The sequence below is a fragment of the Tachyglossus aculeatus genome, unplaced genomic scaffold (genome assembly GCF_015852505.1).
Source record: "Tachyglossus aculeatus isolate mTacAcu1 unplaced genomic scaffold, mTacAcu1.pri SUPER_30, whole genome shotgun sequence".
Classification (NCBI taxonomy): domain Eukaryota; kingdom Metazoa; phylum Chordata; class Mammalia; order Monotremata; family Tachyglossidae; genus Tachyglossus; species Tachyglossus aculeatus.
In genome coordinates, this window is record NW_024044837.1 from 5,125,155 (window position 1) to 5,145,144 (window position 19,990).

Genomic DNA, 19,990 nt, shown 5'->3' on the forward strand with positions numbered 1-19,990 from the left:
CCCGCATGTTCTTTCTTAATAATAATAATAATGATAATAATTGTGGTATTTGTTAAGCGCTTACCATGTGCCAACACCATACTCAGTGTTGGAGTAGATATGATATAATCAGATTGGACACTGTCCCTGTGGACACTGTCCCTGTAAACCCCATTTTACAGATGAGGAAACCGAGGAACAGAAAAGTTAAGTGACTTGCCCGAGGTAGCCCAGCACGTAAGTGGAAGAGTCCGGAATAGGACCAAGGTCCCCTAGACTCCCAGGACCATCCTATTGTCACTAGGCTTTGCTGCTACTCCAATTATGTAAAATTATGGGACCACAATCCTTGCAAATGTTTCCCAATGGAATAGACTTCTAGGAGTCAGGAATGGTTTCAGTGCTCTCCTGAGCCAAAGCAGGTTGATTGGAGGAGATGAACAACTTCATCATTGTTCAGTACAGTATCTGGAACATAGTGAGCGCGAAACATTACCATAAAAAACCCGAGATTTCCTCCAACCCAAAGAATTTCTCCTCTCCTGTGCGCTTTTCTCTGGAATATTATTCTCATCTGTATCTTTTCTAAATGTCCTTAGACAGTCAACGTCAATTCCCAGAAAATGACCAATGTCACCGTGAAGACACAATTCCTCTTGCTGGCATTCTCAGAGGTCCGGAAGCTGCAGCTGGTCCAGGCCGCGCTATTCGTCCTGCTCTACATGGCGCCCCTGACCGGGAATCTCCTCATCGTCGCTGTCACCACCCTCGGCTGGTGCCTCCACACCCTTGTGTACTTCTTCTTCAGGAACCTGTCTGTCCTCGACCTCTGCCTCATATCCGTCATCGTTCCCCAGTCCATCCACAACTTCCTGACAGACCATAGATTCATTTCCTTCCTGAGCTCACAAGCCCGCAACCTTGGTGTCATTCTCGACTCCGCTCTCTTATTCACCCTTCACATCCAAGCCGTCACCAAAACCTGCCGGTCTCAGCTCCGCAACATTGCCAAAATCCGCCCTTTCCTCTCCATCCATACCGCTTCCCTGTTCGTTCAAGCTCTCATCCTATCCCATCTGGACTACTGCATCAGCCTTCTCTCTGATCTCCCATCCTCGTGTCTCTCCCCACTTCAATCCATACTTCATGCTGCTGCCCGGATTGTCTTTGTCCAGAACCGCTCTGGTCATGTTACTCCGCTCCTCAAAAATCTCCAGTGGCTACCAATCAATCTGCGCATCAGGCAGAAACTCCTCACCCTGGGCTTCAAGGCTCTCCATCACCTCGCCCCCTCCTACCTCACCTCCCTTCTCTCCTTTCTACAGCCTACACCGCACCCTCCGCTCCTCTGCCGCTAATCTCCTCACCGTACCTCGTTCTCGCCTGTCCCGCCATCGACCCCCGGCCCACGTCATCCCCCGCGCCTGGAATGCCCTCCCTCTGCCCATCCGCCAAGCTAGCTCTCTTCCTCCTTTCAAGGCCCTACTGAGAGCTCACCTCCTCCATGAGGCCTTCCCAGACTGAGCCTCTTCCTTCCTCTTCCCCTCGTCCCCCTCTCCATCCCCCTCATCTTACCTCCTTCCCTTCCCCACAGCACCTGTATATATGTATATATGTTTGTACATATTTATTACTCTATTTATTTATTTACTCATTTATTTTACTTGTACATATATATTCTATTTATTTTATTTTGTTAGTATGTTTGGTTTTGTTCTCTGTCTCCCCCTTTTAGACTGTGAGCTCACTGTTGGGTAGGGACTGTCTCTATATGTTGCCAACTTGTACTTCCCAAGCGCTTAGTACAGTGCTCTGCACAACGTAAGAACTCAATAAATACGATTGATTGATTGATTGATTGATTGGGCTGTGCTTTCCAGGTGTTCTCTGTGGTTCTATTTGGCGGTTCATAGATGGTCATTACCCCGAAGATGTCTTACGACCACTACGTCATTATCTGCCGTCCCCTTTGCTATGAGGTCGTCATGAACCAAGGGGCCTGTGGGAAGAGGGCTGCTTCTTCCTGGCTCACCGGCAGTCTGTTTTTAGTTTTGGTTTGGTTTCCACATTCTCCCTGTTCTTCTGCAGGTCCCACGTCGTCCCCTAGTTCTTCTGTGACGTCCCGTCTCTGCTGAAGATTACCTGCTCGGAGAAGCACAACGTCATTGACGCGACTGTAATTTTGTGGCAGCCGTAGCTATCGTCTGCTTCATGTCCATCGTCGTCTCATGCACACGTATCTTCCGGGCCTAGCTGAGGATGTTGTCAATGGAGGGCCGGGCCAAAGCTTTCTCTACCTGCCTGCCTCACCTCGTCGTCCTCACTGTTTACCTCTCTGTGGGTGTATATGTCTACAACAAGCTGCCATCAGAGTCCTCCTTGATGCTATACCTGCTGGTGTCCGTGTTCTACAAGGTAGTACCCCCAGGCCTGAACCCCCTAATCTACAGCCTGAGGAACCGGGACGCGAAGGCCGCCACGGGCAGGATCCTAAATGGGTCACTCACCCAGACTCTGCTGTGGGTCAAAATGTCTTCTTCCTTGTGCAAATAATCTCACACCACCACTTAACCAAGGAATTGCTCTTGGACCTAGCCAGATATTTAGCAGCCCTACTTGGTTCACAGAAAACGCTGGACGTTGATGAATTGTCAGTCTGGGAGGGACACGGCAAAGACTGAAGTAGTATGACAACCCAGTGTTAGGGAGGCATCATGACCTACGCGAAGGAGAGTCCTTGTAGACTGTCCAACCTGATTAAGTTGTATCTACCCAAGTGCTTAGGGCAGTGCCTGTCACATAGTAAGTGGTTAACAAATACCAGTTAGAAAAAAAACACAAAAACTAGATTGATCACTCTGAACGCTAGTAAAAAACAAAAACAAGCAAAACAAAAATTACCTAATTACTCTGGGGGAAATTACTTTCATTCGAGCCATACTGTGCACACATATACAGACACACACACGCATATTTGGACGAGAAAAGAAATGAAAAAAAAAATAGGAGCAAGGTACATTCTGCATCTTGGTAATTGGGCAGTGTAAAGTTTTTACGTTTCAGGTCGGGTTCCACAGCAGGGAGATAAGTCAATTCAGGGGCTACTCCCCCACAGATGACATTGTTTCTCGGGGAAAATCAGTTCTGAATGACAAAGGTAGGACTTTGATTGTCCCCTTCCATTAAGACTTGTGTCCTGCTTCGAATCAATCAATCAATCAATCAATCGTATTTATTGAGTGCTTACTGTGTGCAGAGCACTGTACTAAGCGCTTGGGAAGTACAAGTTGGCAGCATACAGAGACGGTCCCTACGCAAAAGTGGGTTCACAGTCTGGAAGGGGGAGACAGACAACAAACCCAAACACATTAACAAAATAAAATAAATAGAATAGATATGTGCAAGTAAAATAAATGAATGAATAGAGTAATAAATATGTACAAACATATATACATATATAGAGGTGCTGTGGGGAAGGGAAGGAGGTAAGGTGGGTGGGATGGAGAGAGGGAGGAGAGGGAGAGGAAGGAGGGGGCTCAGTCGGAGAAGCCTGCCTGGAGAAGGTGAGCTCTCAGTAGGGCCTTGAAGGGAGGAAGAGAGCTAGCTTGACGGATGTGGGGAGGGAGGGCATTCCAGGCCAGGGGGAGGATGTGGGCCGGGGGTCGACGGCGGGACAGGCGAGAACGAGGCAGTGAGGAGATTAGCGGCAGAGGAGCGGAGGGTGCGGGCTGGGTTGTAGATGGGAGGTGAGGTAGGAGAGGGCGAGGTGATGGAGAGCCTTGAATCCGAGGATGAGGAGTTTCTGCCTGATGCGTAGGTTGATTGTTAGCCACTGGAGATTTTTAAGGAGGGGAGTAACATATCCAGAGTGTTTCTGGACAAAGACAATTCGGCCAGCGGCGTGAGGTATGGATGGAAGTGGGGAGAGACAAGAGGATGGGAGATCAGAGAGGAGGCTGATACAGTAGTCCAGACGGGATAGGATGAGAGCTTGAATGAGCAGGGTGGCGGATTGGATGAAGAGGAAAGGGCGGATCTTGGCAATGTTGCGGAGCTGAGACCGGCAGGTTTTGGTGACGGCTTGGATGTGAAGGGTGAATGAGAGAGCGGAGTCGAGGATGACACCAAGTTTGCGGGCTTGTGAGACGGGAAAGATGGTAGTCATGTCAACAGTGATGGGAAAGTCAGGGAGAGGGCAGGGTTTGGGAGGGAGGACAAGGAGTTCAGTCTTGGACATGTTGAGTTTTAGGTGGCGGGCAGACATCCAGATGGAGATGTCCTGAAGGCAGGAGGAGATGCGAGCCTGAAGGGAGGGGGAGAGAGCAGGCGCAGAGATGTAGATTTGGGTGTCATCAGCGCAGAGATGATAGTTGAAGCCGTGGGAGCGAATGAAGTCACCAAGGGATTGAGTGTAGATCATCATCATCATCAATCGTATTTATTGAGCGCTTACTACGTGCAGAGCACTGTACTAAGCGCTTGAAAAAAAAATAAATAGCAGAGGGGCAGAGGCAAGTCGATCGAGAACAGAAGGGGACCAAGAACTGAACCTTGGGGAACTCCCACAGTAAGGGGATGGGAGAGGGAGGAGAAGCCTGCCAAAGAGACTGAGAATGAACGACCGGAGAGATAAGAGGAGAACAAGGAGAGGACGGAGTCTATGAAGCCAAAGTTGGATAACGTGTTGAGGAGAAGGGGGTGGTCCACATTGTCGAAGGTAGCTGAGAGGTCGAGGAGGATTAGGATAGAGTATGAGCCGTTGGATTTGGCAAGCAGGAGGTCATTGGTGACCTTTGACAGGGCAGTTTCCGTGGAATGTAGGGGATGGAAGCCAGACTGGAGGGTGTCGAGGAGAGAGTTGGTGTTGAGGAATTCGAGGCAACGCGTGTAGACTACTCGTTCAAGGAGTTTGGAAAGGAATAGTAGGAGGGGGATGGGGCGATAACTAGAAGGTGAGATGGGGTCAAGAGATGGTTTTTTTAGGATGGGAGAGACATGGGCATGTTTAAAGGCAGAGCGGAAGGAACCAGTGGAAAGTGAGCGGTTGAAGATGGAAGTTAAGGAGGGGAGAAAGGACGGAGCGAGAGATTTCATGAGATGAGAGGGAATGGGGTCAGAAGCACAGGTGGCCGGAGTAGCACTTGAGAGGAGGGAGGAGAGCTCCTCTCCTTTGAGGATATTGCTGGGAAGGATGGGAGAGTAGCAGAGAGTGTTGAAAGCCAGGGGGTTGGAGAAGCGGGGGGAGTGACTTTGGGGAGGTCAGACCTGTTGGATTTAATTTTATTAATGAAGTAGGAGGCCAGATCGTTGGAGGTGAGGGAAGGTGGAGGGGGAGGAACCGGGGTCCTGGGAAGGGAGTTGAATATATGGAAGAGCTGACGGGGATGATGGGCATGGGTGTCAATAAGGGAGGAGAAATAGTTTTGTCTGGCAGAGGAGATGGCTGAGTTAAGTCAGGAAAGGATAAACTTGAAGTGAACGAGGTTGGCATGGTGTTTAGACTTTCGCCAGCAGCGTTCGGCAGCTCGAGCATAAGAGCGAAGGAGGTGGACAGTGGCAGTGATCCAGGGCTGTGGGTTAGTGATACGAGGGCGGCGAAGGGAAAGGGGAGCGAGTGAGTCTAGCTGAGTAGAAAGGGTAGAGTTGAGAGCAGCAATCTGATCATCAAGATTGGGCAGAGAGGAGAGGGAGGCGAGGTGGGGTGTGAGGCTCTCAGAAAGATGGATGAGGTCAAGATAGCGGAGATCTATGTGAGGGAGCAATATGGATTTACAAGGGAAAGGAGTGTGAGTGAGGAGGCAGGTGAGGAGATTATGATCAGAGAGAGGGATTTCAGAGTTGGTAAGGGTGGACACAGTGCAGCGGTAGGAGATGATTAGGTCGAGGGTATGACCAAGTTGGTGAGTGGGCGAGGTGGCGTGGAGGAAGAGGTTCGCAGCGTCAAGGAGAGATAGAAGGCTGGCGGCAGAGGAGTCACCAGGGACATGTATGTGTGATTGATTGAAGTCTCCGAGGATCAGAGTGGGCATGGAAAGGGTCAAAATCGTTAAAGAAGGTGGAGGTAGGGCCGGGCGGGAGCGGTAGATGACGGCTACAAGAATCTGGAGGGGGTAGTAGAGGCGAATAATGTGGGCTTTAAAGGAAGGGTAGGAAAGGGAAGGGGGAGGAGGGATAGTGCGAAAGCTAAATTGGGGGGCGAGAAGGAAACCGACACCTCCTCCTTTTCTGGTGAGTCTGGGGGAGTGAGGCCTCCACTGGAGAGAGCAGCAGAAGAGACTGTGTTATCCGGAAACAGCCATGTTTTAGTTAGGGCGAGGAGGAGTAGAGAGAGGGAAAGGAATAGGTCCAGGATGAAAGGTATCTTACTTATAACGGAGCGGGTGTACCAGAGGCCACACTTGGCAGTAGCTGTCGAGGGAGAGGAGGGAGGGGGAAGGGTGCGAGGGGTGGGGAGGGTTTGGATTGGGATGAGTTGGCGGGGGCCTGGGAGGGGAGAGTGTGAAGAGGGCTGGCGATGGGAAAGGAAAACTGGAATGGGGTGGGGGCGGAGAGGAGGGGAGGGAGGGGGCTGGGAGGGAGGAGTGGAGGATTGGCGCTGGTACAGAGGGATCCTTGGTAGGGGGTGAGGGGGAATGGTCTTGGTGGGGGAGAGGGAGGGAAAATGCTGGGTGAGAGAGGGCAAGGGGAAGCTGAGGAATGGGAATGGCAGTTGGGAGCAAGGGAATTGAAAGTTCATGGTGAGTTCATCAGGGCAAGTGACAGTACAGCGGGAGGTTAACAACTGAGATGCAGAAGCGATAAAACAGTAGCAATGATATAAATAGGCGATGGCATCACAGGGGATAGTTAACGATTAACATGCTATGGCAATAATAAAATTGGCAGATAATGATGTCACAGAGAGCAGATACAAACTATTATGTGCTGGAGTAGGGTGGACCTGTTAAGGGGGGTCAGGGAGCCTGGGGAGAGGAGTGAACATATCCACATTGCATGGGAGGGCTGAGTAGGTGCGAATGAGGTTGTCGTTAATGTAACTTGGTGATAACAAGGGCCTTTTTCCCGGGGAAGTTGGGGGGGGGGGGGGAGAGTCAGTCAGATCCGGAGCGGGAAGGGGGGTATTGGGTGCACTTTAAGGAAGGTCGCTTAAGTGAGGGGGGGTGGTGGAAGCAGGGGGCGTCTATAGGGGCGCTCTGAGGAGAGGATCCTTCCGGGAGAAGCAGGGGCCGCGCGGTGTGATGGGGGGCGGGCTTCTCGGGAACGGAGTCCCGGGCGTCTATGGCGGCGCTCTGAGGAGAGGATCCTTCCGGGAGCAGCAGGGGCCGCGCGGTGTGATGGCGGGCGGGCCTCCCGGGAACGGAGTCCCTGGCGTCTATGGCGGCGTTCTGAGGAGAGGATCCTTCCGGCAGCAGCAAGGCCGCGCGGTGTGATGGCGGGCGGGCCTCTCGGGAACGGAGTCCCTCCCGGGCGTCTATGGCGGCGCTCTGAGGAGAGGATCCTTCCGGGAGCAACGGGGGGCCGCACGGTGTAATGACGGGCGGGCCTCTCGGGACCAGAGTCCAGGGCGTCAATGCCGGCGCTCTGAGTTTAGGAGGCAGAAGATGAATCTAGCCTGATCCAATCTGTCTGTGGAAATGAGGGGTTTACTCTAAATAAATGTTATAGATGGTTTTCCCTTCCCAAAGGGTGCTCTGTGGATGAAACACACAAAGATCTGGTATCTGAAAGATACTGGGGTCATTCCCTGTGGCCATGTTAACTTCAGCAGGCAAAGAACGGTGACTTCACGTCCCCAAGATGGAAGCCATTCCCTGCCTAGTCCCCTCCCCAGGACGGCCTTCACATCCCGGTTCCTCAAGCTGTCGATGATGGGGTTCAGGTCGGGGGGCAATGGTGTAGAACACGGACAGCAGCAGGTCCAGCGTCGAGGGGGAACCTGAAGGAGGCCTCAGGTAAACACAGAAAAAAGTCATAAAAAAGAGAGTGATGACGCCGAGGAGAGGCAGGCAGGTGCTTGGTGGCCGGCAATCTCAGCACGGTCCAGGAGTTGTGAACGTACGAGATGACGATAGAGACGAAGCAGGAGACGGATAAGCCTACTCCGACGGTCATACTCACATCGACGGTGACGTGGCCCTCGGAGAAGGTGATCTAAAACAGGGAGGGGACGTCACAGAAGAATTCCTGGACAACATTGGACCGTAGATGGACAGGGAGAATGTCGAAACTGAATATAGGACCCCTAACAGCCCTCCGCCGGGCCAGGAGTCTGCGGCCATATTCTCACAGGCCCCCTGGTCCATGATGACATCGTAGTACAGGGGGCGGCAGATGGCTGCATAGCGGTCGTAGGACATCACCGTGACGACGAAATATTCTGCACGTCCAAAGAAAATCACCAGACAGACCTGTACCGCACAGCCTAGGAAGGAGATTTCTCTACGGTCGGTCAGGGAGTTGTGGATGGATTTGGGGATGGTGACGGAGATGCATCAGAGGTCGAGAACAGACAGGTTCCTGAGGAAGAAGTACATGGGGGTGTTGAGGCACCAGTTGAAGGCGGTGACGGCGAGGACGAGGAGATTCCCCGTCAGGGCCTCCAGGTAGACCAAGAGGAACAGCGTAGTGTGGACCAGCTGCAGCTCCCGGACATCCGAGAATCCCAGTAAGAGGAATCCCGTCACCGTGGAGACGTTGGACACTTCTGGGAGACAGCATTGACTTGAAGCAATGCTTAGTGAAAATAGTATGGTCTTGAGAGTCAGAGGTCCTGGGTTCGAATCCCAGCTCTACCACTTGTCAGCTGTGTGACGTTGGGTAAGTTACTTAAATTCTCTGTGCCTCAGTTGCCTCACGTGTAAAAAGGGGAATAAGACTGTGAGCCCCACGTGGGACCTGATCACCTTGTATCCCCTACCAGCGCTTAGAACAGTGCTTTGCATATAGTAAGTGCTTAACAAATGCCATCATTATTATTCTTCAGTTGATGAGGGAAGAGCCAAAGTAAGAGTCCACTGATGGGATGAGTGAAGAAACGGACAGGATATCAACTAGTGATTCTCTATGGAAAGGAGACAGTTATTGAATTTAAAATGATCTTTGAGTTTCATATATAGCAGGGCTAAGGAAAGATCCAGATTTTCACATTATTTTGGTCGATTTAAAGGGAATTCCTGAGGTTGTCTCCCGTTCGCTACCCCAACAGTGTTGGTAGACACATTCCCTGCCCACATCGAGTTTACAGTCTGGAGGAAGATCTTTTTCTATCTTCATCTTCAACCCTCCCCACGGCCTGAACATTTTCGCTGATTAGACTACCCAATACTTTGCATGCACACACATACACACACAAACACACACAGCTTCTAGCACAGGGAACCTTGTCTGCAGCAGCTCCTGTAAAGTGGAAAATGAATTCGTTTCATAATATTTATGAAGTGCTTACTGTATGCAGAGGACTGCACTAAATGCTGGGGCTAGTACAGTAGAATAATAAACAGATGTAGTCCCTGCCCACAACGAGTTTACAATCTGGAGGAATAACGGATTGTAGTTGGGTTGACTTCAGTGGATGCCTGATCACTGGCTTCAGGGCCATCCACCTGTTCAACCTCTCCTTCTTGTTATCCGTTTTGTTCAACCAACCCTCCAAAAGGAACCTTGCCATGACTCGCTTTCATTCTTTCATTCAATCGTATTTATTGAACGCTTACTGTGTGCAGAACACTGTACTAAGCACTTGGGAAGTACAAGTTAGCAACATATAGAGACGGTCCCTACCCAACAGTGGGCTCACAGTCTAGAAGGGGGAGAGAGCTTTCGACGCTTCCTCCTCCCACCTCTGGCTCCCACCTTTCCCTTGGCCTGGAAATCCACCCTTTTCAATTCCCCAGCCCGAAGATATCCCTCCCTCAAAAACTCTCTGGAATTCCACCTTCTCAAGGTGGATTTAGTTAATTCACTAATTAACTAATTCACTAATTCATCGTCGCCGTCACTGCCCTCGGCCGGCACATCCACACCTCTTTGTACTTCTTCCTCAGGAACTTGGCCCTCAGCGACCTCTGCTACCTCTCTGTCACCGTTCCCAAATCCATCCTCAACTTCCTCTTGAACGTCAACTCCATCTTCCTGACTGCTTGCACTGCCCAGTTCTTTCTTGTGATTTGCTTGGCAGGAACGGAGATGGCCTTGCTGACTGTCATGTCCCACGACCGCATCATGGCCATTTGCCAACCCCTGCGCTATGACACCATCATACATCGGTTGGCCTGTGCCTCCATGCTGGCCGCCTCCTGGTTCAGCAGCGGTCTGAACGCTGCCCTCTACACGGCCAGCGCCGTCTCCCTGTCCTTCTGTGGACCCAGAGCCGTCCAACCATGCTTCTGCGATGGCCCCCAGTTGCTGAGGCTTCCTTGCCTCTCTAGCCAAGGCGCCGAAAACCTGGGTTTAGCCACGACCGTCAGCTTACCCTTCTTCTGCTTCATGCTATTCGTTGTCTCGTACGTACACATCTTTTGGGCCGTGCTGAGGGTGCCGGCTGCCGAGGGCCGGGCCAGAGCCTTCTCCACCTGCCTGCCCCACTTCACCATCGTCACACTTTACATCACTTCCGGCTCCTTTACCTACCTGAAGCCGATATCTGATTCCCCCTCGGCACATGAACTGATGCCGTCTGTGTTCTATTCTGTATTGCCCCCCACCCTGAATCTACTCAGCCAGAGTAATCGGCGCGTGAAGACGGTGATGGAAAAACTGTTAGGGCAGAAGCCGCCCCAAGGAACTTTCCTTTAGATTGTCAACTCCTTGGGAGCAGGTGTTCTGTCGACAGCCGTTGCTCTGAAATAAAAATAATAATAGTTAATAATTATGGTATTTGTTAAGCGCTTACTGGGTGCCAAGCACTGTTCTAAGCGCTGGGTAGATACAAGGTAATCAGTTGTCCCTCATGGGGCTCACAGTCTTAATCTCCACCTTACAGATGAGGCAACTGAGGTGCAGGTCTGTTAAGTGGCTTGTCCAAGGTCACACAGCAGACAAGTGGTGTAGACGGGATCTGAACCCACTTCCTCTGAATCCCAAGCACGTACTCTTTCCACTAAGCCACATTGTTCTCATGAAATTCATTCATTCAATCGTATTTATTGAGCACTTACTGTGTGCAGAGCACTGTACTAAGCGCTTGGAAACTACAATTCAGCAACAAATAGAGACACTCCCTACCCAACAACGCGCTCCCTACCCAATAAACTGATTGCCAGGAAGCCTTCATGAACCTTGGTCAAGTCACTTCACTTCTCCGTGCCTCAGCTACCTCATCTGTAAAATGCGATTGAAAATTGTGAGCCTTGGGACTTGGACTCTGTCCAACCGAACCGTCTTGTTTTACCACAGCACTTAGTACCATGAATGGCACATAATAAGCGCTTACAGATACCATTAAAAAATCTATTGCACATTAAAAGTACCTTTCAAACTCTAAACCATCAGGACATTATTTAGCAGGAAACAGACGCTGAGATGTCTTCTCTGTTTTTAGGCCGCTTTTTGTATTCCGACGTGAGGTGGAAATTCCTGTACTGTGGGAAGAAGCATAGTCGTTCATGTCCGCAGGCTTCAGAGGGAATCAGGAAGGGAGAGGATTTGTGCATGTGCTGGAAAAGCAGCAGTCCATCTGTAAATTGTATTTATTGAATGCTTACTGCACTCAACTAAGCATTTGGCCTTCCAAATGTACAGTATGACAGTGTTGATGGCCATGTTTCCTTCCCACAAATAAGAGCCTCGTGGAAAGAATATAGGCCTGGAAGTCAGAATCAGTCAGTCGGACTATTGAGTGCTTGCAGTGTGCAGAGCACTGTATTAAGCCTTTGGAAGAGTACAATATAGAACCCATGCCCAATATAACCCCTTATTGACACCCATGCCCATCACTCCTGTCAGCTGTTCCGGACATTTAACTCACTCCTCGGGCCCCCTATTCCTCCTCCTACTTCATTAGTAAAATTAACTCCATCAGGTCTGAGCTTCCAGGGTCACTCCTCCCCCTTCTCCACCCCCCCCGGCTTTCAACCCTCTCCTCTACTTTCCCAACCTTCCCAGCAGTATCTTCAGAGGAGATCTCCCTTCTCTCAAGTGCCACCACATCCACCTGTGCTTCTGACCCATTCCCTCTCATCGTATGAAAACTTTCAACCCTTCCCTCCTCCCCTCCCTGACTTCCATCTTCAACCGCTCACTCTCCACTGGTTCCTTCCCCTCTGCCTTCAAACATTCCCACGTCTCCTCCATCCTAAAAAAAACCCTCTTTTGACCCCACTGCCCTTCCAGTTATCACCCTATCTCCCTCCAATCGTTCCTTTCCAAACTCCTAGAACGAGTCATCTACAGTCACTGCCTCTAATTCCTCGACTCCAACTCTCTCCAAGACTCTCTCCAATCTGGCTTCCGTCCCCTACACTCCACCGAAACTGCCTTCTCAAAGGTCACCAATGACCTCCTTCTTTCCAGATCTAGTGGTTCCTACTCTATCATAATCCTCCTCGACCTCTCAACTGCCTTTAAGACTATGGACCATCCCTTTCCTCTCAACACATTATCCAACCTTGGCTTCACAGGCTCCGTTCTCTCCTGGTTCTCCTCTTTTCTCTTTGGGCGTACATTCTCAGTCTCCTTCGCGAGCTCCTCCTCCCACTCCCATCTCCTTACTGTAGGGGTTCCTCAAGAGTCAGTTCTTGGTCCCCTTCTGTTCTCCATCTGTACTCACTCCCTTGGTGAACTCATTCACTCTTACGGCTTCAACTATCATCTCTACGCAGATTATATCCAAATCGACATCTCCTCCCCTGTTCTCTCTCCCTCCCTCCAGGCTTTTATCTCCTCCTGTCTTCATGACATCTCCACCTGGAAGTCTGTCCGCCACCAAAAACTCAAAATGTCCAAGACTGGGCTCCTTATCTTCCCTCCTAATCCCTGCCCTCCCTGATATTCCCGTCACTGTGGACGGCACTACTACCCTTCCCATCTCAAAAGCCCGCAACCGTGGTGTCATCCTTGATTCCGCTCTCTCGTTCACCCCACACATCCAATCCGTCACCCTAACCTGCCATTCTCACCTTCACAACATCGCCAAGATCCGCCCTTTCCTCTCCATCCAAACTGCCAACTTGTTGGTTCAGTCTTTCATCCTATCCTACCTTATTCCTATCCTATCTCATCCTATCCTATCCTATCCCAACGGGATTACTGCATCAGCCTCCTTTCAGATCTCCCATCCTCCTATCTCTCCCCGCTTCATTCTATACTTCACTCTGCTGCCCGGATTATCTTTCTACAGAAACGCTCTGGGCATGTCACTCCCCTCCTCAAAAATCCCCAGTGGTTGCCTATCAACCTTTGCATGAAGCGAAAACTCCTCACTATTGGCTTCAAAGCTCTCCATCATCTTGCCCCTTCCTACCTCGCCTCCCTTCTCTCCTTCTACAGCACAGCCCCAAAACTCCACTCCTCAGCTGCTAACCTCCTCACTGTGCCTCGTTCTCGCCTGTCCCGCTATCGATCCCGGGCCCAATATCTTCCCCTGGCCTGAAATGTCCTCCCTCCACACATCAGCCAAACTAGCTCTTTCTTCCTTCAAAGCCCTACTGAGAGCTCACCTCCTCCAGGCGGCCTTCCCAGACTGAGGCCCCCTATTTCCTCCGCTCCGGCTTCCCTTCTCACAGCCCCCACTGCCTCCCTCTGCCCTTCCTCTCCCCACAGCATTTGTGTATATTTTTACACATTTGTTGCTCTATTTTATTAATGATGTGTTTATATCTATAATTCTATATATCTATTTTGATGGTATTGACACCTGTCTACTTGCTTTGTTTTGTTGTCTGTCTCCCCCTTCCAGACTGTGAGCCTGTTATTGGGTAGGGACTGTCTCTATCTGTTGCCAAATTGTACTTTCCAAGTGCTTAGTACAGTGCTTTGCATACCGTAAGTGCTCAATAAATATGATTGAATGAATGAATGGGTCCTAATTCTGCCACTACCACTTGTCTGCTGGATGGTCTTGGTGAAGTCACTTAACGTCTCTGTGCCTCGGTTTCCTCACTTGTAGAACAGGGATTCAATGCCTCTCCTCACTCCCCCTTAGACTGTAAATTCTCTGTAGGGGGAGAGGGACAGTGTTTGACCTGATTACTGTGTATCTACACCAATGTTTAGCACAGTGCTTGGCTCAGAGTAAGTGCTTAACAAACACATTTATTATCTTCCCTGAAATCAAAACCCTTGTTGTCCTAGTCTGTAGCTTACCGATGTTCATGACCCAGCAGCAACATGGCATAGTAGATAGAACACAGGCCTGGGAGTCAGAAGGTCATGTGTTCTAATCCCTGCTCCACCACTTGTCTGCTGTGTACCTTGGGCAAGTTACTTCACATCTCTGGGCCTCTGCTACCTCAGCTGTAAAGTGGGGATTAGGATTGTGAGCCCCACATAGGGCAGGAACTGTGTCTAATCTGATTTGCTTATTTCCACCCCAGTATTTAGTACAGAGCCTGGCACATGATAAGAGCTTAACAAATACCATAATAATAATAATAATTATTATTATTATGCCTCATAATTATTAACCTTTTGATGACCTCCCACATTCCACCCCTTGCCAATGGGTCACACGTTCTTGGGGGGCAGAGGCTGGGATTTTTAAAATATTATTTATTTTGTGCTACCTATGTGTTGAACACTCTTCTTAAAGCTTTGGTAGTTATGAGTCAATTAGGTTGGACACAATCTCTGTCCCACATGGGGCTCACAGTCTAAATAGGAGGGAGAACGGGAGAAATGAAGCACAGAGAAGTGAAGTGACTTGCCCAAGGTCACACAGCAGACAGGTGGCAGAGCTGGGATGAGAACCCAGGTCCTCTATCTCCCATGCCTGGTTTCATTCCATTAGGTCACGCTGCTTCTCATGGTAAAACCTCACGAAAGGCAATGACTATCAAATCCCCATTGAAACAAGAGTAATTCGGGTCCTCCTATTAGGAAACATTTCTAACAATTCACAGTTTTATTTTAAAAGAACACATTGAATTTTCAAGATTGAGAACAGATTGAGTAAATATGCAAATTAATTGCTATCTCTCCGTTATTGAAACTTTAGTCCATTAATCAAATCAAATCACCTGTAAATAAGGCACATAAGATAATGGAACAGTTTGGCCCTGTGAACAGTATTATTATTATCATCATCATTAATAATAAGAATAGTAATATTTACCATTTACCAGTGCTCAGGGCAATGCGTGACACATAGTAAGTTCCTAACAAATACCATTAAAAAAAATTATCTGGCACTTACTAAGTGCTAAGCTCTGGGGTAGATACAAGGTATGAGATGGAAAATAGTCCCTGGCTCACACAGGGCTCACAAATTCCATCTTAACCCCATTTTACAGATGAGGAAACTGTGAAAGAGTGAAACAGAAAAAAATAGCAGGAGGACGAGAGAAAAAATGAAAGCAAAGATGAGGAAAAGAGGGGGAAGGAGAAAAACGTATCAAGGAGTGAAAGGGAGAGAAAAACAGGAGAGAGCAAGTGAGAAGGAGAACCAGAGAAAAAGCAAGTCAGTAGTAGTAATAACAATAATAATAATGGTATTTGTTAAGTGTCTATTATGTGCCAAGAACATAAGTGCTTATTATGTACCAAGCAATGTTCTAATGCTGGGGTAGATACAAGGTAATCAGGTTGTTCCACGTGGGGCTCATGTTTTAAAGATGAAGTAACTGAGGCAGAGAAGTTAAGTGGCTTGCACAAGGTCACCCAAAAGTAGCATTGATGGAGCACACTGTGCAGTTTCAGTGACATTCCGATGTAGTAGGATTTGTATTTATTTCATTCTTTCTATGTGCAAGGCACTGTACTAAGGTCTGGGAGTGAAATAGATTGAGTTCTTGGCCCCCAAGGAGCTCGGATTCTAAGATAATAATAATGATAATTATGATGATGATAATAATCATAATGATAATAATAGTATTTGTTAAGCACTGCCAAGCACTTTTCTAAGCGCTGGGGTAGATACAAGGTAATCAGGTTGTCCTACTTGGGGACTCAGAGTCTTAATCCACATTTTACAGACGAAGAAACTGAGGCACAGAGAAGTTAAGCGACTTGGCCAAAGTCACACAGCTGACAAGTGGTGGAGGCGGGATTAGAACACATGACCTCTGACTCCCAAGTCCAGGCTCTTTCCACTGAGGCAAGCTGCTGTCCCGAGTCCCCTTCTGGACACCTCGGCTCCAGAGAAAGGTGGACGGATGTGGAGAGGGGCGAGAAAAGGAGATTAAATTTGATCCCTTGAAGAAACGGGAAGTTCTTAGCAAAACCTACCCTGGAGTGGAGAATCTTTCAAGTGTTCTTCTCGGCTCAGAAAGAGAAGGGTTTTCATTCCTCCTCCTCTTGAGCCAGGATAAAAGTCAGTAGCTGACCCTGAAGCAGGAGGGATTGAGGGTAGACTCTTAGAAGGAATTTCTGGTATTTTGGCACTGAAAAGGGAGAGGTAAGATATGCACTTTGCATCCCAACAGGTTCTAACAGAAATATAGAGAAACGAGATTTTCCATCTATTTTTCTAGCACCGTTCCCTTTCTGTCTCTCCTTCCCATCCTTCTCTGTTCCCTTCGACTTTCTCTGGGGACCAATGTGTCTATCAAGTCTGTTATATTGGACTCTCCCAAACACTTAATACAGTGCTCTCTGCACAGTAGGTGCTCAATAAATACTACTGATGGATAACTCTAGCTCGTTGATTCATTCATTCATTCAATCGTATTTGTTGAGCGCTTACTGTGTGCAGTGCACTGTACTAAGCTCTTGGAAAGTAAAATTCGGCCACAGATGGAGACAATCCCTACCGAACAACGGGCTCACAGTGTAGAATGGGGGAGACACCCAACAAAACAAAACAAGTAGACAGCACTTGTTAAGTGCTTACTATATGCCAAACACTGTACTAAACGCTGGGGCAGACAAAAGATAATCAGGTCCCAGATGCACTGAAACCCCATTTTGCAGATGAGGAAATGGAGGCATAGAGAAGTGGAGTGACTTGCCCTTGAGTTACACAGCAAATGGCAGACAGGTAGCTGAGCTAGGATCAGAACCCAGATCCTTCTGACTCCAAGGCCTTGGCTGTATCCACAGTCCCACGCTACTTCTCACCCCTCAGCTTTTCCTTAGTGCCTTCCTCTCCTCAGCTCACCGAGGTCAATAAGAACCTCAGCTTACACTCTTGGTTCCCTTGACTGTCTCCCAAGCCAGTCCTGGACTCACATTTAGGAGTGGACAATCTTTGTTTGGCTGGGATAGGGCTAGTAATTGCGGGCTAGTGATAGCCAAGGCTTTCTCCCTGATTTCTTCAACATCTGCGATTTTGCAGGCAGTGTGGAATTTTGAGGTAGGGGCTGAAGAGACAGGTATGTTGGCATAGATAGAGGGAACACCCCCCTGGGATTCTCACGCCCTCCAGCTGCAACAATTAGTTGGGCACAGAGGTGGCCAGAGCAGGGACTCCTGGGAGAGAGTCTTGGAGAGAGAGATGCCTTAGCTATCAGCTTCTGAGGACTTCAAAGCATTCTCAAATTCATTAATCCCAGCTCTGACACTCAACAGCTCTGTGACGTTGGGCAAGTCACTTAATTTCTCTGTGCCTCATTTACCTCATCTGTAAAACGGGGATTATGACTGTGAACCCCACCTGGGGCAGCCTGATAACCTTGTATCTACCCCAGCGTTTAGAACAGTGCTTGGCACATGGTAAGCACTTAATAATAATAATAATAATAATAATAATAATAATAATTATTATTATTATTATTATTATTATTATTATCTTATTGGCTCCCTCATCAGTGGAATTATCGAGTGATGAAACTCTCCGAAAATCACATCTCCTTCAGGATGCCTTCCCTGATCAAGGCTTCATTTCCCCTACCTGCCCTTCCTTCAGCATCACCTATGATTATGGTTGCGTATTCCTTAAGCAATTTGATATTCACCCCAGTCCCATATGAATCAATCAATTGTATTTGAGTGCTTGGTGTGTGCAGAACTCTATACTAAGAGCTTGGGAGAGAACAATGTAACAGAGTTAGCTCACACGTTTTCACAAGGAGCTTACAGTCTGGTCTACTGTTCTTACATACACATCCTTGTACTCTATCTCCAATTTATTTCTGTCTGTCTCCTCCTGTAGACTGAAGATTCATTGTGGGAAGGGATTACAACTTCTAATTTGAGTGTATGGTGCTTTTTCAACAGTTTAGTACAGTGCACACAGTAACCACTTTACAAATACTATTGATCGACTGATTACTGTGAGACGAATTCTATGCTAAGTGCTTGGGATAGTGCAATGAAACCAAGGCCCATGGTTAGCTCTGCCCTCCAGAAGCTCTGTGAGCTTGTTGTGCACAGGAAATGTGTCTGTTCATTGTTGTATTGTACTCTCCCATGTGCTTAGTACAGTGCTTTGTACATAGTAAGCTCATAGTAAGCAGCATGACATACTGGATAGAGCACGGGCCTGGGATTCAGAAGGTCATGGGCTTTAATCCTGGCTCTCCCACTAGTCTGCTGTGTGAACCTGGGCAAGTCTTTTTACTTTTCTGTGCCTCAGTTACCTCACCTGTAAAATGGGGATTAAGACTGTGAGACAACCTGATTACCTTGCATCTACCCAAGTGCTTATAACACTGCCTGGCACATAGGAAGCACTTAATAAATAATAATAACGTTATTATTATTAAGTCAAGCACTTAATAAACGCTATTATTATTATCATCATTATATATTCTTGAGTGAATGGATGAATAATGGGGTGGACAGCATGACAAGATTCTTCATCCTTGATCTTCATCTTTCATTCATTCCTTCATTCAATCGTATTCACTGAGCATTTACTGTGTGCAGAGCACTGTACTAAGCGCTTGGAAAGTACAATTCAACAATAGAGGCAATCTCTTCCCACAAAAGGCTTAGAGTCTAGGAGGGAGAAGACAGACATCAAAACAAGTAAATAGGCATCGATATAAATAAATTAAATTATAGATACGTACACATCAAAACAAGTATTCAGGCATCAATGTAAATAAATAGAATTATACATATATACATAAATACATAGGTTCTGTGGGGTGCGGAGAGGTGGGGGAAGAGCAAAGGGAGTGAGTTGAGGTGATGCAGACGGGAAAGGGAGCTGCAGAAAAGGGGGGCTTAGTCTGGGAAGGCCGGTTTCTGCAGAAACAAAGGCCAGTCTGTTTACAGACACACCCTTGACTGCTTCTGAGTCTTTCTCCTGCTTGTTGTTGTTGTTCTAGGTCCAATGATAAGAGTTCAGAGTCTCTCAGTATCATTTATTACTTTAGTTCCTGCTGAAACAAAGGCCAGTCTGTTCACAGACACAACCTTGACTGCTTCTGATTCTTTCTCCTTCTTGGTGTTGTTATTGAGCACTAACTATGGGCCAGACACTGTACTAAGGGCTGGAGTCGATAAAAACTGATCAGGTTGGACACAGTCCCTGTCCCACATTGGGTTCATAATCTTCGTCCCCATTTTTGAGATAAGGTAGCTGAGGCATAGGGAAGTAAAGTGACTTGTCCAAGATCACACAGCAGGCAGGTGATGAACCCGGGATTAGTACTCAGGGCCTTCTGACACCATGCCCTGTGCGTTTTCCACTCTTCACACTTCTACTCAGGCTTGTATGCTTCGTTCTAGAATTACAGGTCTGGGTGGTTTAGTTCAGGGGTTCCCTCATACATAGTTTGTGAGCTTGGTATGGGCGGGGAACATTTCTACCAACAGCGTTGTATTGTCCCAAGTGCTTAGAACAGTGCTCTGCCCAGTACGTACTCACCAAATACCATTGATACCGTTAAATGGAGTTTGTTTCAGGGTTCCACTAGTAAACTGAGAGTTATTACCACGTGGGACAGGGACTGTGTCTAACCTGATAAGT

At 48.3% G+C, this 19,990-nt stretch overlaps 1 protein-coding gene across 1 annotated transcript; it reads left to right on the top strand.

Annotated features, from left to right (window-relative positions):
* The first annotated feature begins 602 nt into the window (after positions 1 to 602).
* LOC119921814 (olfactory receptor 14J1-like) lies at positions 603 to 19,404 on the top strand. Its single transcript, XM_038741840.1, has 6 exons — positions 603 to 737; positions 2,087 to 2,155; positions 2,341 to 2,498; positions 10,023 to 10,512; positions 11,519 to 11,538; positions 19,347 to 19,404. Exons 1-6 carry the CDS (start codon positions 603 to 605, stop codon positions 19,402 to 19,404), a joined length of 930 nt encoding a protein of 309 aa, XP_038597768.1.
* The last annotated feature ends 586 nt before the right edge of the window (positions 19,405 to 19,990 follow it).

Coding starts and splice junctions, on each gene's coding strand:
- LOC119921814 (XM_038741840.1), top strand. CDS start 603: ATGACCAATGTCACCGTGAAGACACAATTCCTCTTGCTGGCATTCTCA. Junction 10,513..11,518: donor TCTTTTGGGCCGTGCTGAGG/GTGCCGGCTGCC, acceptor CTCTGTTTTTAG/GCCGCTTTTTGTATTCCGAC. Junction 11,539..19,346: donor GCCGCTTTTTGTATTCCGAC/GTGAGGTGGAAA, acceptor TTGTTGTTCTAG/GTCCAATGATAAGAGTTCAG.